Consider the following 27523-nt stretch of genomic DNA (forward strand, 5'->3'; position numbering starts at 1 on the left):
GTGGGGGTAGGTAGGAATTACCCTTAGAGCCCCCAGCCAGGACCCCCGGGGGGAACAGCCGGGGCGAGGCGGGGATGCGGTACCCAGCTGTTGAGCTCCAACTGGGAGAAGTCGAACGAGCTGGGTGGAAGCGCCCGGGGTGTGCGTGTGCGTGTGCGTGTTGTGTGTGGCGGGGGAGGGATGTGGATGAGGAGCGGGCTCTCTTTCTTTCTCACGGGGCTCAGTTAATCCTGCTGCCAGGCGGTGTTAAGCAGCAGTCTCAGCGCTGAATTCCGAGCAAGGGAGACGCGCAACCCTGAAGGCGCAGCGGAGGGGAGGCAAGAGAGGCGGCTAAAGAGAGCAGAGCGGGGGAAAAATCAAATCTATGCTTGGAACTGGGCTTCTTTTTCGCCAATGCAAAAGGGAATATGCAGCACATTTTTGCCTTCTTCTGCACCAGTTTCCTAGGGGCGGTGTTAGGGGCCAATTTCCCCAACAATATCCAGATAGGTGAGTGCAGAGCTCGGGGCCGGCCGTGGTACCCGGCAAGTGGGTAAGGGTGGAGAGGGGGTAAGGGTGGGGGAAAACTGACCCGTTCGTTTGCTTGCAAGGGCAAAATATATGTGTGTGTCTGTCTGTGTGTGAGAGAGCGAGGGGGTGAACAGCGAGGGCTGGATTTGTGCGTTGGTACCAGCTTTACAAGAGCAGGGATGTATAAATTTGGCTTTGGGGGAGGGGAAGATTGAGAATAAATGCCTGCACACACACGAATGCAGAGGGAGAAAAGTGCCTCTGAAATGGAGGAAGCACGAAAAAAAATATCTGTTTCTTGCTCTGAGAAATGCCTGGCCTGCCATTGTGCGTTGCTGCATTTGCAAAATCAGCAGTTGCATTATACATTTTTGTGAGGATGCTCTCATCTGTAGGTAACTGGGACGAGAGGTAACAAACAGGCGCTCTCTGTTGTTGTTGCTAAAGAATAAGGGCAGAGCTATTGGAGGAAGATTTTGCATTGAAGTCTTTTTTCGTTCTTGCTACTCGCTTCCCCTGCGAACCAGCAGTGCCTGTTTGATTCCTTTCTCCCTTCCTGTAACTTCTCAGTGCTCCCCCCCTCCCCCCCCTCCCTCCCCCCTCCCGGTTTATTATTACTCTCCCATTGATCTTTATTGATGATGGTTCGTAACTAAGCCCCAAATTCTCTTCCCTTGCACGCCGGTTTTCTTTCCCGCCTCCCTTCTCTTTACAACGCCAATCAATTGCTAATCGACCAAGTTCAGGCAACTCCTGCCTGAGTCCAGCTTCACAATCAGTGCTTTTATTGCTGTTGATGCTGCATCCCTGTTTCCCTCCCTTCCTCCCTCCCCTTTACCCCCAATGTGTGCAACATCCCAGATTTTTTCCCTTTCAACAAACACATACAATAGCTTAACTCGGTTACTAGCATCTTATTCCTCTGACACACATGATTAGGATGGGGGGGGGGGGGGATATTCATGCACAAATAACCCTTTCCACACAACAAGGAGATGCTCTCTGTACTAAAGATGTGCAAAGTGCCCTTGATAGCGGGTCCTTGCACCTTTGTTTCTTCCCCAAGCCATCTGCCATGAAGGGTGGGCATTGATACGTTCTGCTGCTTTATTTTAATTCTACCTTGTTGCTAAGTGCTTTGTTTCCCTACTCGTAAAATGCCAATAACAGTGCTCCCTTTAAATGTGTATAGATTCCAAGACAGACTGAATTTAATAGCATCTTTCTGGAGGCTGTGAAGCTACCTGCCGCAAGCCAAGTTTCCTGCTAGGGGAGCAGCAGGAAACTTTTCCTAAGGCTGGGTTATCACAGCACTTTGTTCCAGGTCCATGGGGGAGAAAGGCTGGGAGCCTGGGTCCAGCCTGGTCCCAGTTCCTATCCTATTTATACCATTCTGTGATACTTGGGCTTGCCTGTACTTCTCCTCACATTGATCTCTTTGAGGCTCAAGCTTTTGATTTCCTGCCCTCTTTGAGTCTAGCTACTGTCACCTGTTAAATTTAGAGTTTTTCCATGCAGCAGACTTCCAGCGGCAGCAGTTGCTTGGCCATGGGTCCCGCGTTGCTCTGGCTCTTGCAGCCCTGTCCCCACCAATCCAGCGCTGCACCTCTCGGGCCAGGCTCAGCCAGTCTGCCCCATCCCTGGAGTCCCATAGTGGGGGGGAACACCTGCACCCCTTCTGGACCAAACCCCTCTTAGTCAGCAGGGTTTAAACTGAGCCTAATTACAAGTGAGGGGAGGATACCTTTATAAAGATAACATCGACAGTGCATCCATTTCTCTTCCTTAAAGTTAGTGGGGATGAGAAGGTTGAGACAAACCCCATGGTTCATCCCAACCCTGCAGGCTGCTGGGCCCAGGGATGCATCAGGGCTCCTATATGTGATCCAGACATTACATAATGCATGGGCTAGAAAGGTGCTCTGCTCCTGGCCTGTCTGCAGTGGGCACAAAACCTGCCGGGTCTTGCGTCCTGGAGGGCTTCCAAGTGCAGAGGCACTCCCTGGGCTGGGAAGATGTAGCTTCTGCTCGCAGGAATATTTTGGATTGAAAAGGTTGCTAATATGGGTGCGCTTAAGACCTTTCTCCTTGTTGCTCTCTTTTTCTCCCTAGGGGGGTTATTTCCTAATCAACAGTCCCAGGAACATGCGGCTTTTAGGTTTGCGTTGTCTCAGCTCACGGAACCCCCTAAGCTCCTTCCCCAGATCGATATTGTGAACATTAGCGACAGCTTTGAAATGACGTACACCTGTAAGTAGCAGCGTTTGCTGTGCTTTCTCTTACTTTGGTTTCTTTATTCCCGACAGAGGTTTTTTTGTGTCTGAAATATGGGATGCCTTGCCGCAAACAAGGGTCCATGCAAGAAAACCCCAAACACACAGGCAAAGGATTTCTGAATCATTTCGGTTTGTGCTAAGACATAGGGGTGAGGTAGTGCTGCAGGTATTCAGCATGTCTTGCATTTTCTCTTTCATTGCTTCCAAAGTGGTATAAAACCCCCAACAGTTTATTTCCTCTTGTTTCTCTACCCTCTGCCTGACTTACTATGTTGAGGTTTTATTCCCATATTTCCTATAGCCATGATGTACGATAAAGACACCTCTTTCGCTCAGGGGGTGCTCAGAGCCTCTGTTTAGTGTAAGCAACTTCTTCAGCCCCAGTTTAGCCCTCTGTCCTTGTAAATTAAGAAAGACCTAGCAGAAAACAGCAGCTTGGTGCAAGCGGAGTCCAGATCCATGAGAAGGGGCATGCTTAATAATGACAGAGAGGTAAGAGAGTTCTAGTTTCAAGAACCAGCAAAATCATTGGCTCTAAAAACAAGTATTAAAGACTGAATTTGTACTGCAGAGTCCATCCTAGGGCGTATCTGCACCCTGCTAAAGCACAGCACATTAGCTTTGTTGTTCTTGTTATATGATATAGTTAGGAAAAGAAAAAACTGGCTTGCCAGGTAATGCCAAGATTAGCAGCAACAAATAAGACCAGGAGGGAACCAGAGGAAAACAAAAACCATAACGCAGCCCTGTGGTTGCTTTAGGAGCTGTTGCAGCATTTGCTTCCCTTGGAGCAAGTGGCGCGGTGCTGTGCACGAGGGGCTTGTGCCACCAGGATGCAATGCACAAAGAATTTCTCGGTTCGACCTGGTGTCAGACACATGCCTTCACGCTCTGAGCCTCTGTGAGTGTATGAGGACTGTTGAGAGGGACTGAAGGAACCCTTCCCTTTGTAGAGCCTGTTGCATTGTTGTTGGCTTATGTCTGTAGTATCCTTTTGATTCACCGAAACATCCTTTCTGCAGTTTAGTCATGTGGAGAGTGGGGTAGACGTGGACACAAACTGTTCTCTCTGCTAAGAAATGCACAGAAGGGAAAAATGCTTTCCTGCAAAAAGAACGCAGGAAGGCACAGGAGGAGAATTAATAAGGCTCTCTGAAGAAAAAAGATCTTTCAAAAAAAGTTGTGGTTTTTTTTTCTGTTGGAGGGTTTGCAAATACAAGATTGCAGGAATTTCCTGGCCACTATGATTAGGAGTAATAATTTGGCCACACATTCACTGGAGTGTCTAATAATGCATTTAAAGATTTTCTATTTTCCTTAATATCCTTCTATTTGCCAACTACAAGGTTTCCATCAAGGAAGAGCAACCATTTCAGCTCAGTCCAATGGCACTTCCTTGGCAGGAGATCTAGACAAATAGAAGGAAAAAGACAGACCTTGTAGCTATCAAGGGAAAGCATCACCCACCTGGGGTAGAGTTGCTAACTATGGCTGGGATGAGCTATTTCAGTGCTGATAGAAGGAAGAAAGCAGAAACTGTAAGACTATCGCTAGAATAAATTCTCCATCCAAGTATAGTTTTCCCTCCTTCTCTACGCCTAATGATTTTGTTTACAGCATTAACGCTGATAGCAAGACCATTATACTAATTATGCTTTAGAAATCTGTCATTAGTACCAACAGGGGTGGGGGTGGTCTCACAAAAGCTGAATGGAAAGAAGACAGCCTCCCAAAGGATGTTATATTTGAGCTTTATGTAGGGCACGTTGTCCTAGATCAGACCAGCAGAGCACTCCGCACAGTCCAACTTCACTTGTCCTCATTTTTCTTTTCTTATAATTAAAAACTTCCTAAGTTCTTCCAGACTATGGAAGGCACCATTTTGTTTTGTAAGCACAAAAGAAGGTGTTATTCCATGTACCCTAGCGGAGAAGAAGAAAAAAACCAACCCAAAAAAGCCAGGCTGTCAGGAGACCTGGTTTTAGTACTCTAGGGTTGGAATGAAAGGAATTATCTCCTTCCTCATCTTCCAACAAATTCCCTTCCCAGTTGCCAAGACTAGATATCAGCAGAAAGATCTGTTTATTTACAGAGAATAAAAGCCTTGCCCACGCAGTGGTCCTTATCTTCTGAGAAAAGACTGGCCACACTACCAGTTAAAAGTACCAGGTTTTGTTCCCATGGAGATAGAGAGCACAGCGTTTCCTTGTCATTGGCATTACCTGTTTCTCTGATGGTTAAGTCAACTGTGTTTGGACCCTATAAACCTGGTGCTGCCCCTATAAGGGTCTCCAACAAGACATCTGAGGAAGACTAGTAGGACCCAGCCCCATGGTAAGTCCTGCCTCGTGCTAGGATCCAGCCCCATGTGCTAAATGTAGTCCTTATGGCAAGTGCCTGAAGCAGCATCATTCAAAATACAGAATACAAATTAAGAATCAGTGATGATGGCAGAAGTAAAAAACCTTGTTGGGCAGCTTCTGGCATGATGCTGAAGTGGTGGGATGAACTGCAACAAAATGACAGCATCCTGTCTAAGGAGATTGTATGCAAAATGTTATCTCAGCATCAACTGTGACACTGTCTACCTCTGCCTGACTTATATCTGCTTACCGGTTAGGATGAGCAAGCTTTGGTGTGACAGTGAATTTACAGTCTGAGATGTACCCACTTGTGCACAGGTGACAGTGATAGGGAGCCGTTAATGATGTGCTAGTGTTGATAGTAAATTGGTAACAATAACATCCATGAAAGTGATAAATCTGTAAAATATCAGGAGGCTGCTGTTGTTGCTGGGCTGTCACAGCGACAGCAATCACTTTCATATTTCTGATGCTTCCAGTTATGGACTTTTTATCGTTACACAGTGATTGTGAATACCTCTGTGTGGGGCAGCATCCACCTATGGGTCCTGTGGTGCCTGTGCAAACACATCGGTAGCCTATGATTTTAGGCAAACCGTAACCATGAAGAAAGCAAAAATAGATAGTAGATACAACATGCGGTAACCTCGTATTTCATGTGTGTGGTTGATGCTAATGATGTTGCATCACTGAAACATGAGCACATTTCAATAACTGAAATATCTTCCTTAATTCATTCCATCCCACAGAATATATGGTAATGAACAGGCTCTGTGTTTGCAGCTGGGTGCGTGGTGTGGCTTGCCAGTATGAAAATACCTGCTGCTTTGAGGGTTCTTAACTAAAGGTTAGGAGACTATATTTTTCTGCCATTTGTTTGAAAGCCAACACAGTTGTTCACGGGGAAGGTGAATTTAGAGTCCTTCCTTCAGCAGAAGTACGTAGCAGTGCCAGGTGACTATAAAGGGTAAAATGATGGTGTGGGGTAGGTGAAAACTTTGCCTAGTGACATAGCAGAGCAAAACGCTTCTGATCAGCTTTAAATATATGTTCATGGGTTCTGTCTTCAGTCATGTTTGGAAAGAGCTTTATGGCCTCAACACAGTCGCTAGCAAACTCTGCTTTGCCGTGTTTTGCCGTGACTGACTGCGCTCAGGGCAGACCTGACATGGCAAGGGATGCTGCAGGTCAGAGCTGAGAGGCGTGGGAAGAGGGGTGCTCTGTGCCAGATGTGAGGGCAAAGGAAGGTTGAAGCTCAGGAGAGAGCTGAAAACTTCTCTCTGTGGGAGGTCTGCAGTGGACTCGAGCACTGTGTCCTGTTGGCAGCAAAGGGATGAGAGGCTGCTTACCTGAGACAACCAGTGCTGGGAGTAGTTTTCCCTTATTCTTTGTCTCAGCCTCCATCCGTGCACACATAATGCACATCCCCATCCTGTGCATAACCCAGCTCCACGGGGGATATGAGTTGTTTCAGTCCCAGCTCCTTAGCTTTATTTAATTTGTGGTGCAGAGATTCCTGCTTTTGGCCTGTGGCCGGAGTCCCCAGGTGAGCCCCGGCAGCGTCAGGCAGATGGTGGTGGTTGCTCTCTCTGCCTGGGGAAGACGATGGCTCAGCACTAGATTTCCCTGGCAGTGACCTGGGGGACATGCCCTGTTGAGCAATGCTCGCAGAAGGTGAGTCACCAGCTTGGTAAATCTGTCCCTGCAAAACTCAGGCCACTTTGCAGGGATGACCAGTGACTAAAAAACCCCCTGTTCAGCACTGAGCCCTGTAGCTTAGCTGGTGCATCGATCAGCTTGTGTGCGTGCTTAGGTGTTGGGCTACTGAGAAGGGACATATGGGAGCTGCACACCTGAAACACAGAGTTCTACACAGGACAGCAGCAGGATTTTGCAGCCTTAAGTAAACTTGTAAAGAGACTGAAAAAGAATGAATTATTTACCCCTCTCCTTCCATTCCTGCACAGCTACAGTTACCGTGGGGTCCTCATAACGAGTATGGGCTGTGGGTGCTGCTAGAATATCAACAGTTGAATCTGTTCTGCATATTAGAAAATGAACATGTAGTTTGGAGACTGCCTGTATTTTATGAAGGCCTCCCAGCACCAATTAGAGAGGGATTTGTAGCGATCACTCACTCTGTGTTTATGTTCTTATCAATAGCAGCAAGCTTAGATCCAGATCAGCTATAAAATGAAGTATTTCTTTCTCTTCTTCTGCTTGGATACTTATGTATATAGATAGAGCATTTCTGGAGATTGCTTTTTATCTCTTAAATTACCTCTCAGAGACAGGAAGGAATAGGCAAACATTTGAATGTTCTCAAACGAGGATCTAAATTTGGCTTAATTAAACAATTATTGCATGTTGAATCTAAAGGAAGCGTCTTTGTTGACAAACATAGGATGGTCGCCATTTCTTGGCAAGGTGTTGCTGTAATTATTCCAGCAGCAATCAATTAGAATGCAATTTTTATAATTGAACTTCCATAATCTAAATAAGCTCAGCCCTCTAATAGTATGAAATTGTTGTGATGTTGGTAGACTTGTTTTTATTTTCACAGTGTCAGAAATCTCATGTAAATGCTTTGGGATTTTTTTTTTTTCCTGTGGAGCTCAGGATGCTAGCTATGACTATTTAATGTGAGTTAAGCCAACAGAAACATGGATTTAATGATCAGATGCAGTCTGATTAATACAACATAGGTACTACAAGGAAATACATCTCCTTAGATTTTTGTAATAGGAAAAGATGTTATACAGGCAGATGAATCACAGAGCATCCGTTCACGTTAGATCAAATTGAGGTTAAGGATGCTCAATTTCTGGCAGGGATGGGCTGTGGCTTTCTAGTAATTGCATGTTCGTTTGGTGATATGCCAGCACCTTACAGAGTCAGGTCCAGCCCTGAGGAGGGTGCTGATGGGTGAAATCCTGCCGAACAGGAGGGAGCAGGTCCTGGGGGTGACACCAGCCTCCTGCATCCGAGGTCTCTGCAGGGGATCTGGGGTGGGCACTGGGTGCTTGGCGGTTGCAGCTGCCACTGAAGAAGGTGGGAGCTTGTCCCATATGCTTTCCCCAAGAAAGAAAAGCATTTAAAACGCGAGTGCCGAGCCATTTCCTCAGCTACGGCTGCCAGGACTGGGCGGGCTGTCTGTCTGCCTTCATGGATCTGGGCACAAAGAACCTTGGGTGAACGTGGGCCAGTATCATCAGCAGGGACATTGATGGGGCTCCACTGTCATTTGGCAAAGGCAGCCCTGCCAAGAGGCTGGCAGTGCGCGTCAAGAACAGGTTTCCTCTAGTCTTGTGTGTTCGTTTCTCTCCAAAGGGCATGGGGGCAATTATTCTTTGCATAATTATTTTTATATAGTTAATTTTTTATCCTGGACTGTGGGAGCGGTGCCTGGGGAGAAAAGCTGATGTGACGCAATTAGCAAAAATCAGAGGAGGAATAAGTGGAATTTCACACCTGCAAAACTATCTGCTCATCTGGAAAAGATCCCAAATACTTATTGGTGACAAGCAAAAAAGAGATTGAAGTAAAATTTGGGCTCTGCAGCAGGCAGAGAAGGGATTTGAGAAACAGTGAGCAGCAGAGGCCAGACCTGTCCATTGTGTGACAGTCACAGTTTTCACTCACAGCTTATCCTTTCTACTCTAAAAATAAAGCTTTTTCATGTGAATAGGGATCCTACTAAGCCAGAAACACACAGGCTTTATTTTTTGGTATATTAGCAAGGTGAGAGTGGAAATCTCCATGTGGTTGCAAGGAAGGCGGTGCAGGGAAGTATGCTATTCCTTTCCAAAACTCTAGTGGGAATTTTAGATCTATACGTTTACATTTCCCTTAATAGGGTTAGGGCCCCAAAGGCAACAGCTCGCTGCCAGTAGAAATAGAAACAGTCCCGGTTAGCTTCAGAAACACGTGGAGCTCAGAGCAAACACAAAATCAACATGCTCCTTAAAGAGGCAATAAGTCAGGGAGGCTTTAATATTCTGCAGATCCAAATTCTCCGGGGTGTGGTATTAACACAAGTCTGAAGACAAAGATGCATTTATTTCAACTACATTCCTTTAAAGAGAGATGGGGTTTTACTTCTCTGCCTTTAGTTCTGTAGAACTGAAACAGGGTAGTGTTTTTCCCAGTGAGAAGTGCTGTCTGGTAGAGCATGGGATGTCCTTTGGGAGGTTAATGGACTCCTGAGTAAGTCAGGGGTACTAGGCAAGATGCAGAAACAGGGCCGAACCAAACCATTAGCAATCCACCATGATCCCAGCAAAAAAAAAAAGAATTCAAAATAATGTTGAATAATTAGAATAATAGCAGCATGGTATCCGGCAGAAACTGTTCCCTGCTCACCTGCTGAACCCATCGCTCATTAGCTTACACAGTAACGAGTCTCTAGTTGATTTTCTCATGCTGCCCTTTAGCAGCCAGACCCACTTGTTCCCTCTGGGGTATTCTTAAAAAAAAATCACACCACAACACAACAGAACAAAAAAAAAGCCCAGCAATTTTATTCTTTTTATTAATGTATATCGGTTATTTTCCCTATTCTCTGCGAACCACACCCTTGCCAACCTTCGTCCAGGGTTGCAGTTCAGGAGATTTGCTTATGCATCGCAGGACTGTTTGATCCCTTGAGGAAGTAACAGTGAAGGCAATGAAGAGGCGAGTAACAGCTACAAATTGCCATATCTTGGCTTCTTCAAGAGGGTCTTTTCATTCTTTGATTTTATTTGCTTTTGACAGAGTGGAGGAGTGCAAAAGAAAACAACTGATGTCTCGGATTGAGATGTAACATACAACCGATGGCAGGGTTCTTGTGTGGATATAGCATATGTGTCTGCGTCTCTCTATATGCTATAGGAGTTTTGGCTTTGATTTAATAAATCAGGTCCTGTAACTATGCTAATGGAGATGAAGTGGGAGGGAGACAAAAGGTTGAGGGCTGGAGGGTCGGAGGAAAGATACAGAAACTACTGTAGGTAACCTGGATGCAGCGTGGAAGGGTCTCACATGAAAGGGAAGGCTATTTCTCACCTCTCCTCCCTCCTACTTTGCTTTGATCTTTGCTAGTGGTAAGCTTCAATAATCAGAAGACATCAGTGACTACACTGATTCAGATGTGGTTTTTCTCCTGCTGGCCTGCAATATCCCCTGAGTGCTCCGAGACTTGTTAGCTTTCCTTCCACGCAGCACCCGCACCCCGTTCAGCACCATCCTTGAGAAAGAGGGTGGTGTTGCTATTCTGGCAGGTGAGAGCCAAAAAAATTACCAGCAAGCATGGGAACTCATGGGGAAAACTTGGGCAAGAAAAGTCCAACAGAGCACACAGAGACAGCAGATGGAGAAATGCTGGGTCAGGAGCAGCACTTGGAGACCTGGCATGGGAAAGGGGACAGGCAGCAGCTCTAGAGGGTCTGTGGACATGCCATAGCTGGAGTTGTCCCTTGTCTCTCTTTCCAGCCCTTAGCTAAGCCAGGGGAGGATTAGCTTTCTGAGGGCTCTGTCTCTTTCTGCTCAAATACGAGCTGGAGACCGCTGGTGTCTCCCATCTGGCCAGCACCACAGCTCAGCTCACTCCTGGTTTCCCTCTTCCTTGCTGCAACTGCTGCAGAGCCAAACCTTGGTGCTTAGGGCAGGGAACCCCCTGCATGGGGTGCTCATTGAAAACTGCCAACGTTTTTAACACAGCCTGCAGCCCTCTTGCTGCTACGACAGTCCCGACATGCCTCTGGCTTTCCCCTCAGTCAGCCTTGTGCAGCAAGACACCTTGCATCCTTGTTGCATGATGAGCATGTGCCATTTATGTATGGCTTATTGCATGATGCATGTGAGCGAGTGGTCGTGTGTTGGTCCTGAGATAGGACCGTTTGGCCAGGAAAAGGGAGACAACAAATGCTAAGATGTAAACCACAGTGGGGTGGAGATTAGCTGGAAAGGAGGCTCTTGTCAGAGCACACATGGCAGGGGAGGCTTGGGGTGACCACCCGATCAGTGTCTAGCAGGGACCCAGATCAGCGGGTATAAGGGGGCAGGTCTGGGCCATGAGCGCTGTGTCTGAAAAGGGCTGAAGCAACCAGCAGAGCCATGGCTGAGAAAGAGGCCTGGCCTGCTGGGAGTTCAGGAGAAATATCTTTGTGCAGAAGGTGATTAATGTCTTTAATGAACTACCCAAGGAAGTTATAGAAAGCCAAACCACATAGGGCTGCAGTGGGGGAAGGGGCTGAGGGGATGTCGCTTTTGCAGGCAAGGACGAGGAAGCGAGCTGCAGCGCAGCCCATGCAGCGATGCCGTTTCCAGTTCACTGTCCCAGAAAAACAGTTGGGCAGAGCAGCTGGCCCTAGTCCGTCTTGAGCAAAGGCGGAGCTGAGTGCATTTCACAGGTTTAATCAGAATTAATTCAGTCTTCCAGCCCGTCCTCATTCTGGAGTCTTTTCTGCTCAGCTCGTTATGACTGTGCCAACCAAAACCCCGTGTCTGCAACTTCGAGGTAATCTGGGAGTCCCCATTCTCCTCTCCTGTGGGGACAGCAAAGGGAGAGACTTTGGAAAGAGCAGAGCCTTGCTGGAGGCTGGGACCTGGATTAGCCTAGGCTGACAGACGTTTAGAGTCATCACTAGTTTGGGAACCCACAAGAAACATGTGGATGAAGTCAGGCAGATTTCTAACATTGAGTCATCTATATCATAACATCATCCACCTTAGCAGCCTTGTGTGCCAGACTCAGCAGAGTCCTCAGAGGGAGCAGATACCAGCACCTCTCCTGAACCCACAGAGTCCTATGCAGTCCCGAGGCTTGCAGGAGTTTGCCCATTCACAGTCATCCGCAGACTAGAAAACCAATTCTTCATGTTCCCAGAAATGCCCATGTTTCTGTGGTAATAATTAGGGGGGCAGTGAATCCACCATGTAGCCCCGGGTAGGAGACGAGATAGCTCCTGCATTTCCACCCCTGCTCCCAGAGCAACCACACAGCTTCAGAGATGAGACCCTCCCCAAAAAGCCCATATCACTTCTTGTTCTGGAGTAACTAGCACTAGTTTGGGGTAGCTTGCTTTGTCAAAGAGGAAGCTCTTTCAAGCATCGTCACAGTTTTAGTGAGGCTTAACAGTCATGCTGAAGTGGGAAAACCAACACACAGCATCTCAGAGAGCAGCTGTCAGTGAAGATACCATTCCCGAACTTCTCTTCTTCGCTTGGGAAGCTTTAGCCCATCAAAGCTTGTTCCCCAGTGAAGTCCTTACACGTGCCCTCAGTACAAATGCTGGATGCACTGTCCCCTAATTGAACTTTTCCTTCCTCTGTGAAACACCAAGTAAAGCAACAGAATTTTGTGCTTATCAGGTCACTTATGCTTTGCCAGATGTCTGTGGAGGGACAGAGGGAGGAGAGGGAAGAACCAAGGCCAAGTTTGACCCAGGGTGCATGTGCCATGTCACCATTCACATGCCTTAGCAGCGTCCTTAAGCAGCAGGTCCTAAGTCCTTAAAGCATGCAGGGAATCTGTCCCCTCCCACTCTTCTGGCTAAGGATTAGTTGCCCTCATGTAAGCTACTCATCAAGGTTACCTCTGTAAGCAGCAGAGAGCTCTCCAGTGAGCAATCCTTTTGAACTGTTTTAGACACCCATCTTAGTAAAGGAGGAATTGCCCTCCAGAGGTGCCTGCTTTTATCTCCCTTGTCGATATGGGAATCCAGGTGATAAACTTGGCTTAGACAGGTTACGGTGAGACCTTGAGACATAGGTGAGATGAATCCTACCCAAAGTGTCTGCAGTTTTACATCCTTCGGCTAATTCCTCAATACTCTACTGAAGGCAGTACCTCAGCGGTATCAAACTCTTTTCTGCTCTCTGTCTGGGAGCAGCCTGTAAAGGCTTTCATAAAAGCAGGCATCACATTGCAAACAGGCAGTTCGCAGTTGCACTATTCTGATGTATTGCTAAGAAGTGAAGAAAACATATGTTCATGTCATAGAAACTGCTTTTCTCAGATTCACCTTCTGTATTTTGGTACAGTACTGCAGTGGCCCTCAAGGGCGGGGGCCTGCCGTTGTCCTGAGACGTGCTCTCGTTCTCTTAGCCTCTTCTATTTTTCACTTTTCATGGGTTCACTGCTGGCAGTAGTGTTTGCAGTGCTCTAACAACAATGCCTGTGTTTGCTTTTGCTGTCTTTACTTTAAGCAGATCTCTCTCCCTCTTTCTGTCATACACTCCTGGTTGATACTGCCTTTCCCTAGGAGTAGGCTCCAGGGGATCATAGAGTTGGTATCATCAGGGGAGGAATGCCTTCAGATGCTAACTGTAGCATTTTCAAAATAGCACCCAGGGACTTGACTGAGCAATCCCCACTATCTCTAATGGGGAGAGCACAGCTAAGCCCTGCATGGCACTGGAACAAACAATCTTATAAACTTTTTTTTTTAAGAAATACTGTTTGCCGGCCCGCCCCCCCCCCCCCCCCCCCCCCCCCCCCAGTAAAGTAATTTCTAAAGTAGCATTCTTTGTCAGCTGAACCAAATCAGACCCAAAACATGCCCGAAAATCCTATGGAGGCTCTGAATCCCACCCTGCTCTGGTCCTGATGGCAATTTGACAGCAAGCTCAGAGGAGCGTGATAGCGATGTGCATTCAGGTTTCCTGTTTCAAGCCTATCTCTGGAAGGAAAGTAAAAGTGTGAATCCACACTAGCAACTTGAGCAGGACAACTTTGAAAACAAATTTTTTAAAAAAAGAAAAAAATTATCCCCCTTGGCTCCCAGGGCTATGCAGTGAAATCTAGAGCAGTGTCGTGGAGGCTGGGGGTGGAGGGAATCGGGGTCAAGATGACGGAGGTACAGCAGCATCCTCTGGTGGGACTGTGGGAGCCTTTGGCAAAGGTGTGTTTGTCTCAGTGCTGTCTGTGTTAACCAAGCTGTGCAGGGGCTGCAGCCCGAGGAATGAGGTGCATTGCTGCAGGACTACTGGCCCTCGTGCTATAGGGTGGTTCTGTCCGGGGCTGCAGACATGTAGCGTGCAGGGCTGAGGTTTGTAGTGGTTTTCCTGGCTATCCCTGCCTGCAGCCAATGCAACGAATTATTCACTTTCAGCAAAAGCAAATTTTACACCAAAAAAAGGCTCCATCAAAAGGAAATCACACTTGACAGACTCACTTTAGCCACCGGAGAGCAGCAAGCATGGATAGCAGCAAGCAGACAGGCGCAGGAGGCTGCCTTCCCATCCCTTGCTGTCTGCGTGTTCTGTGGTTTTGGCATTGCGAAAATGGGAAGCAGCTGTAAGCCCTTTGGATCACAAATGGTTCTGGGAGTCTACTAGCTCTGCTAACAGCTCATTTATTATCAGAGAGCAGACAGTTTCCTCTGAGCCAGTGCAATTTATCATTTCTTAAAGATGCTGTGCGAGATTGAAAGCATTTGCTTTAAGATTTGGCACCTGGAGGCCAGCAATGAGTCCATTTTTGGGAATAAATTGCCTTCCTCATTGGGATTTCTTTTTCCCAGCTTCAGCTGGAGCAGTCCATGGGTACAGCTGCCCAGGGATGTGTAGTAGATACACTCTTTCCTCTGAAAAGTCCGAGAGTGTCCCTGCTCTGAAAAATCCTTTAAGAGCAATGAAGGCCCTTTGCTTTTTTCTCTGTGTTCAAAATACTGATGGGGGCAGGGTTAAGAGGCTATTCCAGCCCCATTGCATGAAACCCATATATGTAACTCCATGCAGGTTAAGTCTACCACACACGGTATCCCACCCACAATCAGCACCCACTGCTGACTGGCCTGCGTTTCATGCTGTTTCAGCACAGCACCGCTTCCTCTGCCCTTCCCGAGTACCTCACCCATGTCAGCCCATTTGCTCCCCCAAAGTGAGGGGTTACACAGTGGGAAAGCAGCTGTGGGGCCACGCTGCAGCCCCCATACAAATCCCTGCACCCAGAGACCTGCAGTCAAAGCAGCTCTGCAAAAGGGTGCCTCCTCATGAAGTTGCTCTGTGCACCAGGCGAGGGTCCAGGTGAGGGTCCCACAGGGTTCCCTGTGCAGATGTTGAGTGGTCTGATGTGGGCACTCCAAATCTAACCCTCCTGATAAGGAGTATTTGCTGTAGAGCACAGTGAGGTCATGAAAGCCCATGTTAATTATGCTCCTTGCAGCAGCTATGAGCTCACACCAGTGTTTTTGGCTGCTGTTATCTTCTGGCTGCTTAAAATCCCAGGCTCTCAATGTGCTTCAAGGGAATTTGCTGTCAGAGTCAGCAGGAGAGATGGTAACGTGCTGGCGCATGTGGCAGCTTTGGACTGGAGTCAGGGTACCCCCAGGTGATGGGGCACTGTGACCCTCTGCAGCCGTTTTTCTCAGTTTTCATGTTTAGCTGCTTAATGTGGTTTAACCTTTCTTCCTGTAATTTGCACTTGTGAATTGTTCTAAGTGAGGACAGCATTTGTCTTAATTTTTGGTTTGTTTTTTAAAACATTTTTTGGTGTGAGGGGAAATCAGGGCTACACGTACTTGGTTCTGCACTAACATTTTCCTGGACTGCGGATCGAGCCCTTTCCATAGGAGATTTGCTTGATCCAAAGGCACTCGAAGGTTTTTTTTTTAGTCTGTGATCCCATCGCTGCTGTCTTTACCTTTCCTGCAGATTTTGCCCAGCAACACTGTGCTCCACCCTGATTTTTGTTCATTCTTCCCTTCCCTGCAGCAGGGTTTTCCTCTTGGCTGTTCTGCTCCAGTCTGTGCCTGTAACTGCTGCAAGCCCCATGCTTAAGATGTCATGACCATCTCATGGTTGTCATGGTTCCTGTTGTTCACCTGTTGCGTCTCCCTGTTGTCATGAGTTTAGTAAGCTCTCCCAGCAGTGTTTCACCATTATATCTGTTTACCAAATATCTGGGGACCTGATTGTTAGCTTAGGCCTGTAAGTACCAAAAATCAGATCTTTAAAGGCATTTCAATATTTACTGATTCCTCCAGGAGCATCGATACCTGAATGTGATATAATGTGTTCTAAACAATACTAAGTGTCCCTGTGGGTCAGGTTTAAGCATAGCACAAACAGGATTAATGGATTTTTATTATTATTTTATCCAAACAATTTTTTTTAACGAAAGAGCAAGCCAAAAGCAGGATTATAGCTCAATGGTTTGTTTGGGTTTTTGTGTTTTTGTTTTGTTTTGTTTCGTTTCATGGAAGGTGTGTGTTTCTCCTCTTCTGTTCTGTGGTGATGCTGCTGTCTGCTGCAGAACAGGCTCTAACAGCAGCTAAGCCGTGATGCACAGTAGGACAGGATTGCTCCCATGGTCCACTTTCCTCCTGCCCAGGCATGGGTGAGCCAGGGGCACGCACCCCACCTCTGGCTATTTCTGGCTCTGCTACACTTCGGGCAAGGGGAATGGACAGTGTCGGGTGCTCCCAGGCTGGCTGTGCTGTGGTGGAAGGTGCAGAGCTTGCATTGCTGCACTCAGCTCTTCCTTGGTTTGGCATGGCGCCGTAGGATATCTTGTGTAGGTATCCTGTGCTGATCCCCTTCCCCAGGTACTCATTTCTCTCAGAAAGAGGTCTTGCCTCAGGATCATGCATGGGTCTCACACCTTGTTTTGTCGTTTGCCAGAGGAATCTCCTGCCAAGATCAGATGGCTGAGGAACTCTATTGGCTTCTGTGGGAAATTTTTTTTCTCAAGAATTGAGAGGGAAAAAATGTGCAAGGGGACACACTAAGACATCAATGGTAAAAATAAAAAATCTTGAAAAGGGAGTCTTGGGAAAAAAAAACAGAACTGAGTTTTAGGCAAGTTCTGGAATCAGGGACAGATGACAAGTGGGAGCTGAAGGCTTGTGGCAAGTGCATTAGAGGCCACCTCTAATGTGTTCCCTAAATCAACTTTTGTTGCAGTTTGGCCCCATCCACAGACAGCAGCTAAAGCGTGCAGTGAAATTCCTCCTCTGATCCTGCGTCCCATTGCTTTAACTGTGGGACTTCGCAATTAGTGAAGGCACCAGCATGAAAATGGACAAAGTCTGAGGTCCTGAAAGAGTGGCACCTGATGCACTGGGCTGTGTAGGCTTTTCTGAAAAGAATGAAAGACTAACCCCTTTTCAGACACATCCTAAAGATAACAGACTTTGACTTCAAGCCTCAAATTACCTACCTGTGCCTTTGAGACCTTGGCTGTGACAGTAGCTTTCCTTTCTCTTGTGTGCAAGACTGCATGTTAAAGGTGGCTTTAGGGAGAAGTTACATCTTAAAGGTTTTTCGGATATCCTCCCATCCTGGTGGCTTGGAGTTTTTTGCCCTTTTTTTGGTTTTTTTTTCTTTTTTCCCCCCCAGTGAGACTAGACGGCAGGGAGTGGGAAAGGCTGGCATTGATGAGGTACCACCAAAGCCACACTGAGAATATCTGGACCCCCCTCCAATTCAGCAGCATCCATTTAGCTGGAAAGGGCTGGGTGCTCAGAAGGGGGAATGTTCTTTCTGTGATTGTCAGGGTCAAGTGGAGAGACATGAGTGAGCACTTGGCTATAGGAGAGGACACGGCTTTGCATGTCTGGCCAGTCCCACATTGGCCTCATTTTCTTGCTTACATTCATGTTTATAGTCCTTGATCTTCCTGATGGATCTGATCCCCATTCAGGAGGGTCCATAGATCCCTGGCAAGTGGGGATGGCCCTCTGGCTGGTACCCAGAGCCCTCCTGTGTCTGCTGCCACATGAGCAGCAGAGGATGATGTCTGGGAAGCAATAGGGGAACTATTCTTCTTCTCCTGGAAGTGCCAGGCAGCATATGGGTAAAGGTGCTTGACGGGGTGAACAGAGACTACCTTTACATGCAGGATCCTCGGGAACATTTTCCCCCAAGCAGGCTTTGCCACAGAGAAGCCCAGCAAAGTGGAAGTGCCAAGGGGCCATACTGAGTGGCTGCAGTCCATATTATTTGCCATCTGTACTCCCATTGCTGTTATGACAGCAGGAAAATGTCCTTCATGTTGGCAGCGTAGGCTCATTCATCTCCGCTCCCCAAGTGACAAAAGCATGATTCACCTGCTTGTCTCAGCTTTCATCTTCCTCCCCAAATGCGGCACTGGGGTTCGGCCAGTACGGCTGGCCAGCTTGGCTGACCCCCTTCGCACCATGCTGCCTTGCCAGAGATGGGACAAGCATAGTGCTGGGATGAACGCTGACATGACTAAGCCACTTCAGAAGAGGAGGGACTGAACCAGGGTTCCTTCTCCCCCACTGCCAGCAGGGAAGCGTTTGGTCTCCTGATGGGGAGAAATTAATGGAGATGCATTTAAAATACTAACCCCTGCATGGAGGAGGACAGCTTCTCTTGATTTCACTTTTGTATAGTACCAGGTGGCTTTGTGGTAGATGAAGCTCTTCCATTCAGCTCAGCCAACATGCCCTTAATTTTCCTTTTTGGTCTTCAAGGCCTGAAGGAAGATTATTAATAACTCTCAATTGAGCGAAGCCTTTCTTCTGTAGGCAAACTTCTTTAGGAAAAGAAAGGTTAAAGGCTGTGGATCCTTTGGTTGTCTGAGCCAAGCTTGACACCCCACTAGAATCAGGTCTTCATTAAATAAAAAGCTAGTGGGCAAGTAGCTTGCTCCCTCTGCACATCCTGCAAGCTTCCTCTGTACTCCATGTAAGGACGGCAGTTTGGGGGCACTTCCTTCTCATGATTACCCAAAGAGTTTAACTGGTTGTGACTGGAAACCAGTCAGACCTTTGAGGAGTCTGTCCAGTCCCTGGGAGGACCATGAACATCCAAGACAGTCAAGAAGATCTCTTCATGCTTCCATTAATGCAACCAAAAATCAGTTCCTTTTTCCTTGCTTCTCGCAAGTTGGGACCTTCCACAACCAAAAGACTAGCTGCAGCCCAATAAGAGTTTCCCAGAAGACCCAAGGCAGATATGCTGCAGTTATTGCAAATGAGGAGAAATGTATGTTCTGTTTTGTTTTCCCTGCTATGATTTAGTAGCAGTGATTGTGGCAAGGCCTGGAGTTTTCCAGTCTAAGCTTGGCAGAGAAAAGGAGAAAACGTCCAACTACTGCAAGAATTGTAATTATTTATTGTTAGTCATTTCTGTGGTGTTATCAAAGTATGAAGTGAATTCTAGGAGGGCTGTAAATAAAGGCTTTCTCCCAGGTTGGACGCTGGCATATGCGGTTGCACTTCCCAGAGTGACTCCCTTCTGAGTTGCAATCAATAAGGAAAATAACCATGGGGACAGTCAGATGCGCTGAAAAGTCCATATGCCTGATAGGATATCCTCATCATCCCTATATGGGAAAGCAGCCACTTACTGCCTATAAAACTTTTTATTTTCTGAAGATATGAGAGGTTGCTGTGTAGGGGGGGCTTTAGCCTTATTTAAATGCCCAAAATATTTATTGAGGACATGCTGCTTCTATGCTCTCTCATGATAGGATGCCCCAAATCCAGTGACACTAATTAGCTACTTAAACTTTTTTTTCCCCCTCCCCCCTAGCTATGGACAAATCTCTCTGGATTTAGCAGCACAGCAAAGATTTAACAGAAAGTTTAAATGGGTAAAGCATATGAAAGAAAAATAGTTGGATAAGATTCTGTGCCTGTTAACTGATGGCATTTATAAATTATAGCTGAGAGATGTCATATCAGTGGAAATGGAAAACAGCTTAGTGGATTATAAAAATACCCTCCATAAACCATTTTAATGCCTAATTTTTTTTAAATCTCTTATGGTAGGTGTCATAAAAATTAATTCTAGCAGAGAGGATAAAAATTTTCCCTCGGTAAACTGGCCAGCTGGTGATTAGAGACTGTCAGGGAGAACAAACTCTTGATTAGGCTGAGGTGCTGAAGTTTGGCTGAAGACAGCAGGCTCCCATTTCTAGGGAGGTGAGCTTTCTTCTGGATAAAGCGGATCCAAACCCGCAGGGCAAATATCCCCACAGCAAAATGTCCTCCCATCCCAATGCAGCTTCTCTCATCCAGAATAAGGAGGCTGTGGAGCGAGTGGTGGGGGCAGAGTTGTGGGGCAGGAGCTGTTTTGGGGCAGAACATGAAGGGAAATCACAGGACAGCAGCCCAGCAGGAGAGAACAGAGGTTGCTGGAAACTGCAGCTGTGGATGTGATAGGATGGTGAAAAAAGACGCTTGTGGGGTGTCTTGGAAGGAGAGCTGTGAGGTGGTGATGGACAGAAAGCTGCATTCTGATGTCTACCAGGCTGCAGTAATTCTGGTTCCACCACTTTCTGAAGTATCAAGTATATTTGAACCTAAACTTGCAAGAAAGAGAGAAAGAGAGAGAGATGCAGCTCTGGTCTGCCCTAAGAAACAGATATTTTAGTTGCCCAGTGGCCAGTGTTTGCTGGTGCATGCTGTTTCAGAGAGGCTGCTACTCCAGGTTTCCTTGCTCACTTCTCTGTGGCCCCTGGCACTTACTGTCTCCTTCTGTGCCTCATTTTGAAAAGCACAGACAAGGCTCAATTCTGGGTTAAGATATTTAAGGATGCAATATTTTGCAGTACATTTCCAAGCTCCTTGCATAGGAAAGGGTAAATGACCTACCTCTGCCTGTCCTTTCACAGTCTAGCTCCCGGGATGCATTCAAAGGCACCTATTTTCTCGCTACCTTTGAAGGCTTTTTGTCAGTTCTCCCCATAGAGCCTTGTACCATAGGCCTCTTTTGTGTCCTGTCCATATTATTTTTTTCCAGAAGAAGAAATCTGCATGTGGAATAGAAATGGTATTAACTTTCCCAACGTGAGCTCACAGCAGAACTGCATTTGCAGTGTGTCACTGGGGCCATGTCGGGCTGTTTCCACAGGGAGAGAGGGTTTAGTGTATGGACTCCAAATGAGTACCTTATAGCACCAGTGCAAGAAAAGCAATTTACTAAATCAATTTGCACAGTATAGGGTGTTGTACAGCCTACTTCTGGGTCCTGTTCTCTGCAAGGGACTTCATCGTGACATGAGCTAAAGGGATGAGTAACAGCCTTCAGATTGAAAGCTTATAGAAAAATCTCGTGCAGAATAATCCAAGGGCAACCTTCACCCACGTTCCCCATGCTCCAGTTGGGCTGGGAGTGTGTCTTCAGTCACAGAGAGATCAGCTGTCTTGCCTCCAGGCCTTTTCTGTTCATGTGTATAAATGAACCAAAGGCTGACTATAAAAGGAATTGGAGGGGAAAATGGGATTTATCTGGCCCCTTTCCTTCCTTTCCCATCACCTTTTCCCATAGATGGCACAAGAGTGAGACTTCGTCTGTCCACCTTGCATCAAAAGTACTCAGAGGGGAAGAGATCTGAAGGACACTTGATTCATATATAGGTTTTAGTGGGGAAATCAAAAGGAAGAAAAGGTGGGAGAGGTCTTCTGATTATAAAGCATTCTTATTTAAGACTGGGGGTATTATTCAGAGACAATTCTGGAGTAGTGACTTTTACGATTTTATAGTGTCTCAGTATTTAGGGTTTTTGCTACCAACCTGTTTTCTGCAGTCAGGTTGCGCTCCAACCATTTTATTTTTACAGAGAGTTTCCAGCCCAGCTTTCTTGGAGGTATGAGCAGACTGTACACTAAACCTTTACAAACAAGACAGCAAATAAGTAGATTATGCAATTTATTAGCACTGTTAAGCCCATCAGGTGTTTATTAAAAATCAGAGCCACTGGTTTTGTCAGGTAGCATTGCTGTGCACATGTAATACCCCAGCAGAGCAGCTCAGAGCAAGGAGAAGCAGCTGCTGATTAGACTTTCAGAACCCCCTTTGGCTTGTCATCACCCAGTAATAGCGATAAACACCCATGGTCTCTTTACTTCCAAACTAATACACCTAATACCCGCCGCTGCTCACATTCTCTACTTACTGCCACTTTTTTGTCAGTGAAAGTATACGCAGTGGGTTGCAAAGTAATTCTTTGCATATACCCACAGGTGCCTACCAAGCCAAATGAGAATCCTTTTACTACCTACTTATGGGGAAGGGTTCCAAAGCGATCCTCTGGGCTACCCAGTTTGGAGGACTGGAAAAAGAAGACAAAGCTATATTGCCTGGAATATGGGTAGGAGGGTTTTTTGTTTGGTGTTTTGTGGGTTTTTTTTGTTTTGTTTTGTTTTTTTTTTCTAATGGGTACCTCCTGTTCCCACAAGAGGCATGGCACCAGGTTTCACCACATATTGGCATTGTACGTTAGCTGCAGCAATATTACAAGAGGTTCTCCAGTGTGGGGAACAGGCATAGGCAGAGAGTTGATTCATTGGGAGACTTCAGCAAAATGGCAGCATGGGAGCTGAGCTCCCATTGGATGCAATATTCCTTTACATTGACGAATCTGGTCCCCGCTCCTTTTTCATAACCGCACACAAGGATTACTGCTGTTATTATTCAAGCTTGTCTTACCTGTTATAAACCTCTGAAACAAAGTGGGGAAAACTAAATGGTGAAACTACATGGCTGGTGGCAGAGAAAGTAATTCCCTTTGGTTTTTGGACATTTCATTTGAACAGCTGTCTTAGAAAAGCTCTCCCACAGGACAGCTCTGTCATGTGAAATTCCCAAGGGATCTGACAAGTCAAATGAATAGTCCATCTGCTAACTAGATGGCAGCTGGCTGATTGTATTTCTTGCTGGTAGGAGAAATCTTTTGGGCAGAAGATGGAAAAATCTCACCTAGATGAGGAAGGGGATTTTACAGACATGAGTGCAAATGTCCATCCTTCTCCCCCAATGAAACTAGAACAGAACAAACCACTGACAGTTACTTTTGCTGAGGATCTTTCAAAGGCAGCACTGCACCATGCCCTGTGGGGAGAGCTTGCCTTGAGTTCACCCATACGAGCAGGAAAGCTTAAAGGAAAGTTAACAGGAATAGGGATGCTAATATGTACTGAGGTCCCAGAAGATGTGTCACGTGCAGAGTATAATTGGTGGAGGGAAAGCCCTGAGGAATTTGTATAACGTCAATCAGTTTTGAGTCTTGGCCTTCATTCCACTTCAACCCTGGGACAGACATAGACCAGTGCATCTTTTTTTGACTTACAGCTTTATTGCTATCATTGCTACCAACCATAGAGGCACTGCACATTTGGGTCCTTGTGTACTGTAGCTGTACGCTTCTACGGGAGAACTTATCTTGGGCCGCATATCTCTGGGACACAGGGCTCTACCCACCCTGGGGACAGTGATGCACAGACATCAATATGATGGATACAAAATGTCCGTCTATTTGGCTGCGTCACACGCTTATATAGCTCTTGCGGTTCCTGTTCCTGCCACTCCTATGGGGAGGAGTCTATCTTTCCGTCACATCCCGTGATCTTCCGGTCGCCGATCCCTGTCTATTCCCTTACAGTGTACATTGTCTTTTCTTGCCTGTGTGTTATTCTAGCATGGAATTTGGCCATTTCTGGGAAAAGCACTTTCTGGGTTGGACTGGGTTCCTGTGCAGACACTCCTGCTGTCATGACTATACTAGCACACAGTAAGTCCAGGGACTGGGATACTGCAGGCTCAAGGGCACCTGCTTGGTTATCAGTGGAGCGTGCACAAGTACTTGTCCCAGAGATGCCCAAGCTCTGTCAATGCACCTAAACCCTGAGCAGCACCATGTGCTGCCATTTAAGTCCTGAGCGTCCCTTTGCATATGCTGGTGCAGTTCAGTGTGATCTTGAAGTACTGACTCCAAAGGAAGGACAAAAGCAGGTAATCAAAAAACCTATAAAATCCTCCTTGTTGAGGCTTCCCATGTAATGGCCTCCAGTTTGATTTATGCTTTAGTGGTGGGGGGTTTTTTTATATTCCATGGACAGCCCTCTGTCTGTCTCCCACTTAGAAAGTTGTTTTCCATAAGTGCTCCAGCAGAAATGGTGTCTGCTGGAGTCTACAGACAATCTGAAAAAAAAAACCCCAAAAACAAAAACCAAAGCTCTCAGAAGCATCATCCACATCCTATTCCTCCCTCTCCTCACACACTCATCACCTTATCTTCTCCCAGCGGAGCAATGCTGAAGCCTAAGATACTGCTTTAAATGTCAGCCATTTAACTACCAGTTATTTTAGCAAATAAGAGTGGGACTGTCTCCCTGGAGTTGACTGAAAATTGTTAAAGGAGGGGAAAAAGGACAAGAAAGAAAAGAAAAGGAGAAGAGAGAGAAAAGAACAGAAAGGACAAAGGGAAGCACCAGGCAGAAAAACTCATGATGCCAGGATCTGAGAGAGACAGAGTCAGAGGAAGGAGCCAGAGGAAGGCCTCTCACCAAGCGGTTGAGGGGACAACAATGAGCCCTTTGTGATGTACCTAAATTACTCAGACTTATTCTCAAGGCTGTGTTCTCGCTTGGGTCTCTGATTCTCCTGCTGGTGTCAGCAGCTCTGCCACTGTCCCTACTTTGCCGGTCCAGTGCCAGCCTGGAATGAGGCAGCAGGGGTAAAGGGGATGATTCTCTGAGGTGGAGGGATGCTCCTGTGTTTGGGAGATGGCAAAAGACCTGCTAGTTAAATCTGTGAGAAGAACAATCCTCTTTCCTTTTGACTGGTATCTTGCTCCATATCCCCTTCTCCTTTCATGTTCTCAAGTCCGGTTAACCCTTGGTGGAACAGAAAGGGAGCTGATATCTACTTATTGCCTGGAACAACTGAGAGGTTTTCTCTTGGAGAATCACTTTAGCTCCATGTGTTGGCAAAGCAAGTTTTCTCTACATGTAGATAACATTCAGGGTATATTAATATGCTGTCATCTGGTTGTTCTCACAAGTAGTGTTTGTTATATTCCCTGAGGCACTGGTTCTTCTGGCATGGAGGGCTGTATGAGTTTTAAATCTGGAGTCTGTCCATGCACGACTTTGAAATTCACTTTGGAGAACATTTGAGGAAAGAAAAAACAATTCTTAAGTCAGAAGAAAGTAGTGTTGGTACTGGCAGAGGACCCCACAGAGCAGAGACTCCCTCTCAGAAAGCCTTGCTCTCATCCAGAATTAATCAGGATAGTCCTTTGAAAGTGTGTATCGAATGTGGATATCCTCAGTTACATCAGCTAATAGTCAGATCCAGAGCTCTCAATGGCATTAATCCAAGTAACCAAGAACAGAATTGGCCCCCTGCCTAGGGATCCCAAACCTGACCACAGGCAAGCATCAGGAGTAATGTGTTTTTCTGAGGATAAACGTGGAAAACCTGCTGGGAAAAAACCCCAAACCACAAACAAACGACCCCCTCCTCCACCCAACCCAGATCACTGGAAAATAATAACTACATTATTACCCTTAAGATATCTCTATTTCATTATATTTTAAGAGGCACACCAAAATCAGAAATGCATAGAAGACACAGCAAAAGACTGCCTTTTCTGTGAATCATCCATTTACAATGATAAACTGTCTCCCAGTAACACTGCATCTCTTTGTCATTCTTAATATGGATGAGGGAAGGCAGTAAAAGTGAATTTGTGCATGGAGTCCATGTAACATCCATTAGAAAAAACAATGCCTGAGAATTAAGCATAGCAGTCCCTCAAGAGCTTAATCAACATTTAAACTAAGTACAAAAGGAGGAAGCCAAACCCTTTGTAAAAGTTGAAGGCTTTTGTAAGAAATGAGCCAGAGCAGATTCACTACTTTGTCTGGTTCAAGGCTGTTCTGTGTAGATGAGAGCAAATCACTGCAACAATCAGACAAGAAGATATTTCACGTAATTGTCCATCAGGGTTTTGTTTTTTCAGTATGCTGCTCTACTATCTTTTAAAAACTAGGTTTTTTTTTTCCATGGAAATAATGAAAGGCCCATTTACATGCTGTTGCAGAAGATCAGATTTAAAAGGAGGCTCAAGTTTGCTCTAAGATTTGCACCTTATTTTTAATACTGCATATGTATGCATAAAAACCAGGTTGAATGTAGCAGGCAATGAATTAACCCTTATTCCTTCATGTAATTTTATCCATCAGGTTTGAGCATGCAGAGCATACTTGAAGAGAAATATCAGGAAATCCCATGCTGTGTAATGCAAATGCCAAGTGAGAAAAGTCCTTTTTTGTTGGTTTTACTAGCCTTTAGCTGCAGAGGATGCACCTCTTTTAAACATAACATAGGAACACAAAAACCATTACACTGGGCCCAACTAGAGACTGGGATACCCAGTGTGCTGTCTCTGGTAATTGTGCATAGCAGACACTTAAAGGAAGAGTATAAAAGATACTGCCTTCTGGTCTGATGCTATCGATGATATAAAGTTTCCTCTGCTGGAGTTTGCATCCAGAGTATCTTGTTTAATTGCTGGCAGTGGAGCAAACCCCTGAATATTTGTAATCTCAAAGTTTATTTATACTGAGGCTCACCTGGCATAGGGTCCCAGGATTTACTGCTGTGCCACTTGGGAATACACCTCTTTTGGTTTAAACCTACTGCCTGATCACTCCTGTGTGTTCCCCTAAATCTTGGCTTATAAGAAATAAGAAACACAGATTATTATTATTCACCTTATTCACCTTTTCAAACCATTCCTAATTTTATGGGTCCCTATCAACCACCTCGTGGTCATCTCTTTTTCAGGATGCTCAGTCCTAGTGTTCTTAGTGTCCATATGCCTCAATTCATCCATGACCCTGAACATTGTTTTAACCTTTTTGATGCCATTTCACATCCTACAGCATCCACTGGGACATGGGCAAGGGTATTGTCTGCTCGTTTGCCTTTCGTGGGATGGAAACTCTCTGTCCTTACACCTTGTGGGCCTTGCTGTGTGCTACAAGTTGCTTGTGGTCTTAATTTTGATTAGTGTACGATTTGTAGCTCCGGCATCTGATCAAATGGGTATGTAAATTGAGACAGATGCCTCTTTTGGCACCTGTAATGGACTGTTTCAGCCATTAGATCTGGACAAATAATTTTTCCAAGGCCTCCTGCTCTCCACAGGGAGAACTGTTGCATTATTCATGGGTTCTGTTTCCACTGTAAACTCTTGTCTCAAGATTACAGCCTGTCACACTTTCCCCCCTCAGCTCCCTTCCCCAATTCTCTTGCACTTTAATGACTCTTGTTCCTTTGCAAAGATAAAGGTGTGTCTCTTTGAAGTCCTGAGGGAGGAAGTATTCTGTCATGACAAGAACACGGAGCACGAACAGACTCTCAGTGTGTCTGGTGAACCAGGCAGTACTCCCCTTTCTGCATATGTGCATTTCAGCCCATCAGCAACGGAGCTGATTTTACCTGCATGTTAAAAGAAAAGAAAAATACATCCACCCATCTCCACTCACTGATAACCAAAGGGAGTGATCTGGTAGCTAGTTTGAATACCTTGTATCACAATAGTCTATTGTTTCAAATTTTATGCCATATGGGAGTAATTCAGATACCCTGGACCAACTTCATCCTGGATGTAACAAGAATAAGAAC

The 27523-nt window shown here is 46.1% G+C and overlaps 1 protein-coding gene across 2 annotated transcripts in view; it reads left to right on the forward strand.

The window, feature by feature from the left end:
- Window positions 1-210: 210 nt before the first annotated feature.
- GRIA1 (glutamate ionotropic receptor AMPA type subunit 1) overlaps window positions 211-27523 on the forward strand; it is a 139412-nt gene continuing 112099 nt past the window's right edge. For both annotated transcript variants that reach the window (XM_064458513.1, XM_064458512.1), the window contains exons 1-2: window positions 211-489; window positions 2623-2760. In XM_064458513.1, coding sequence (XP_064314583.1) covers window positions 408-489; window positions 2623-2760 — 220 coding nt within the window. In that variant the 5' untranslated portion in view covers window positions 211-407. The remainder of the gene's footprint in view (window positions 490-2622; window positions 2761-27523) is intronic.

This window comes from Phalacrocorax carbo, chromosome 8 (genome assembly GCF_963921805.1).
Source record: "Phalacrocorax carbo chromosome 8, bPhaCar2.1, whole genome shotgun sequence".
NCBI classification, from domain to species: Eukaryota; Metazoa; Chordata; class Aves; order Suliformes; family Phalacrocoracidae; genus Phalacrocorax; species Phalacrocorax carbo.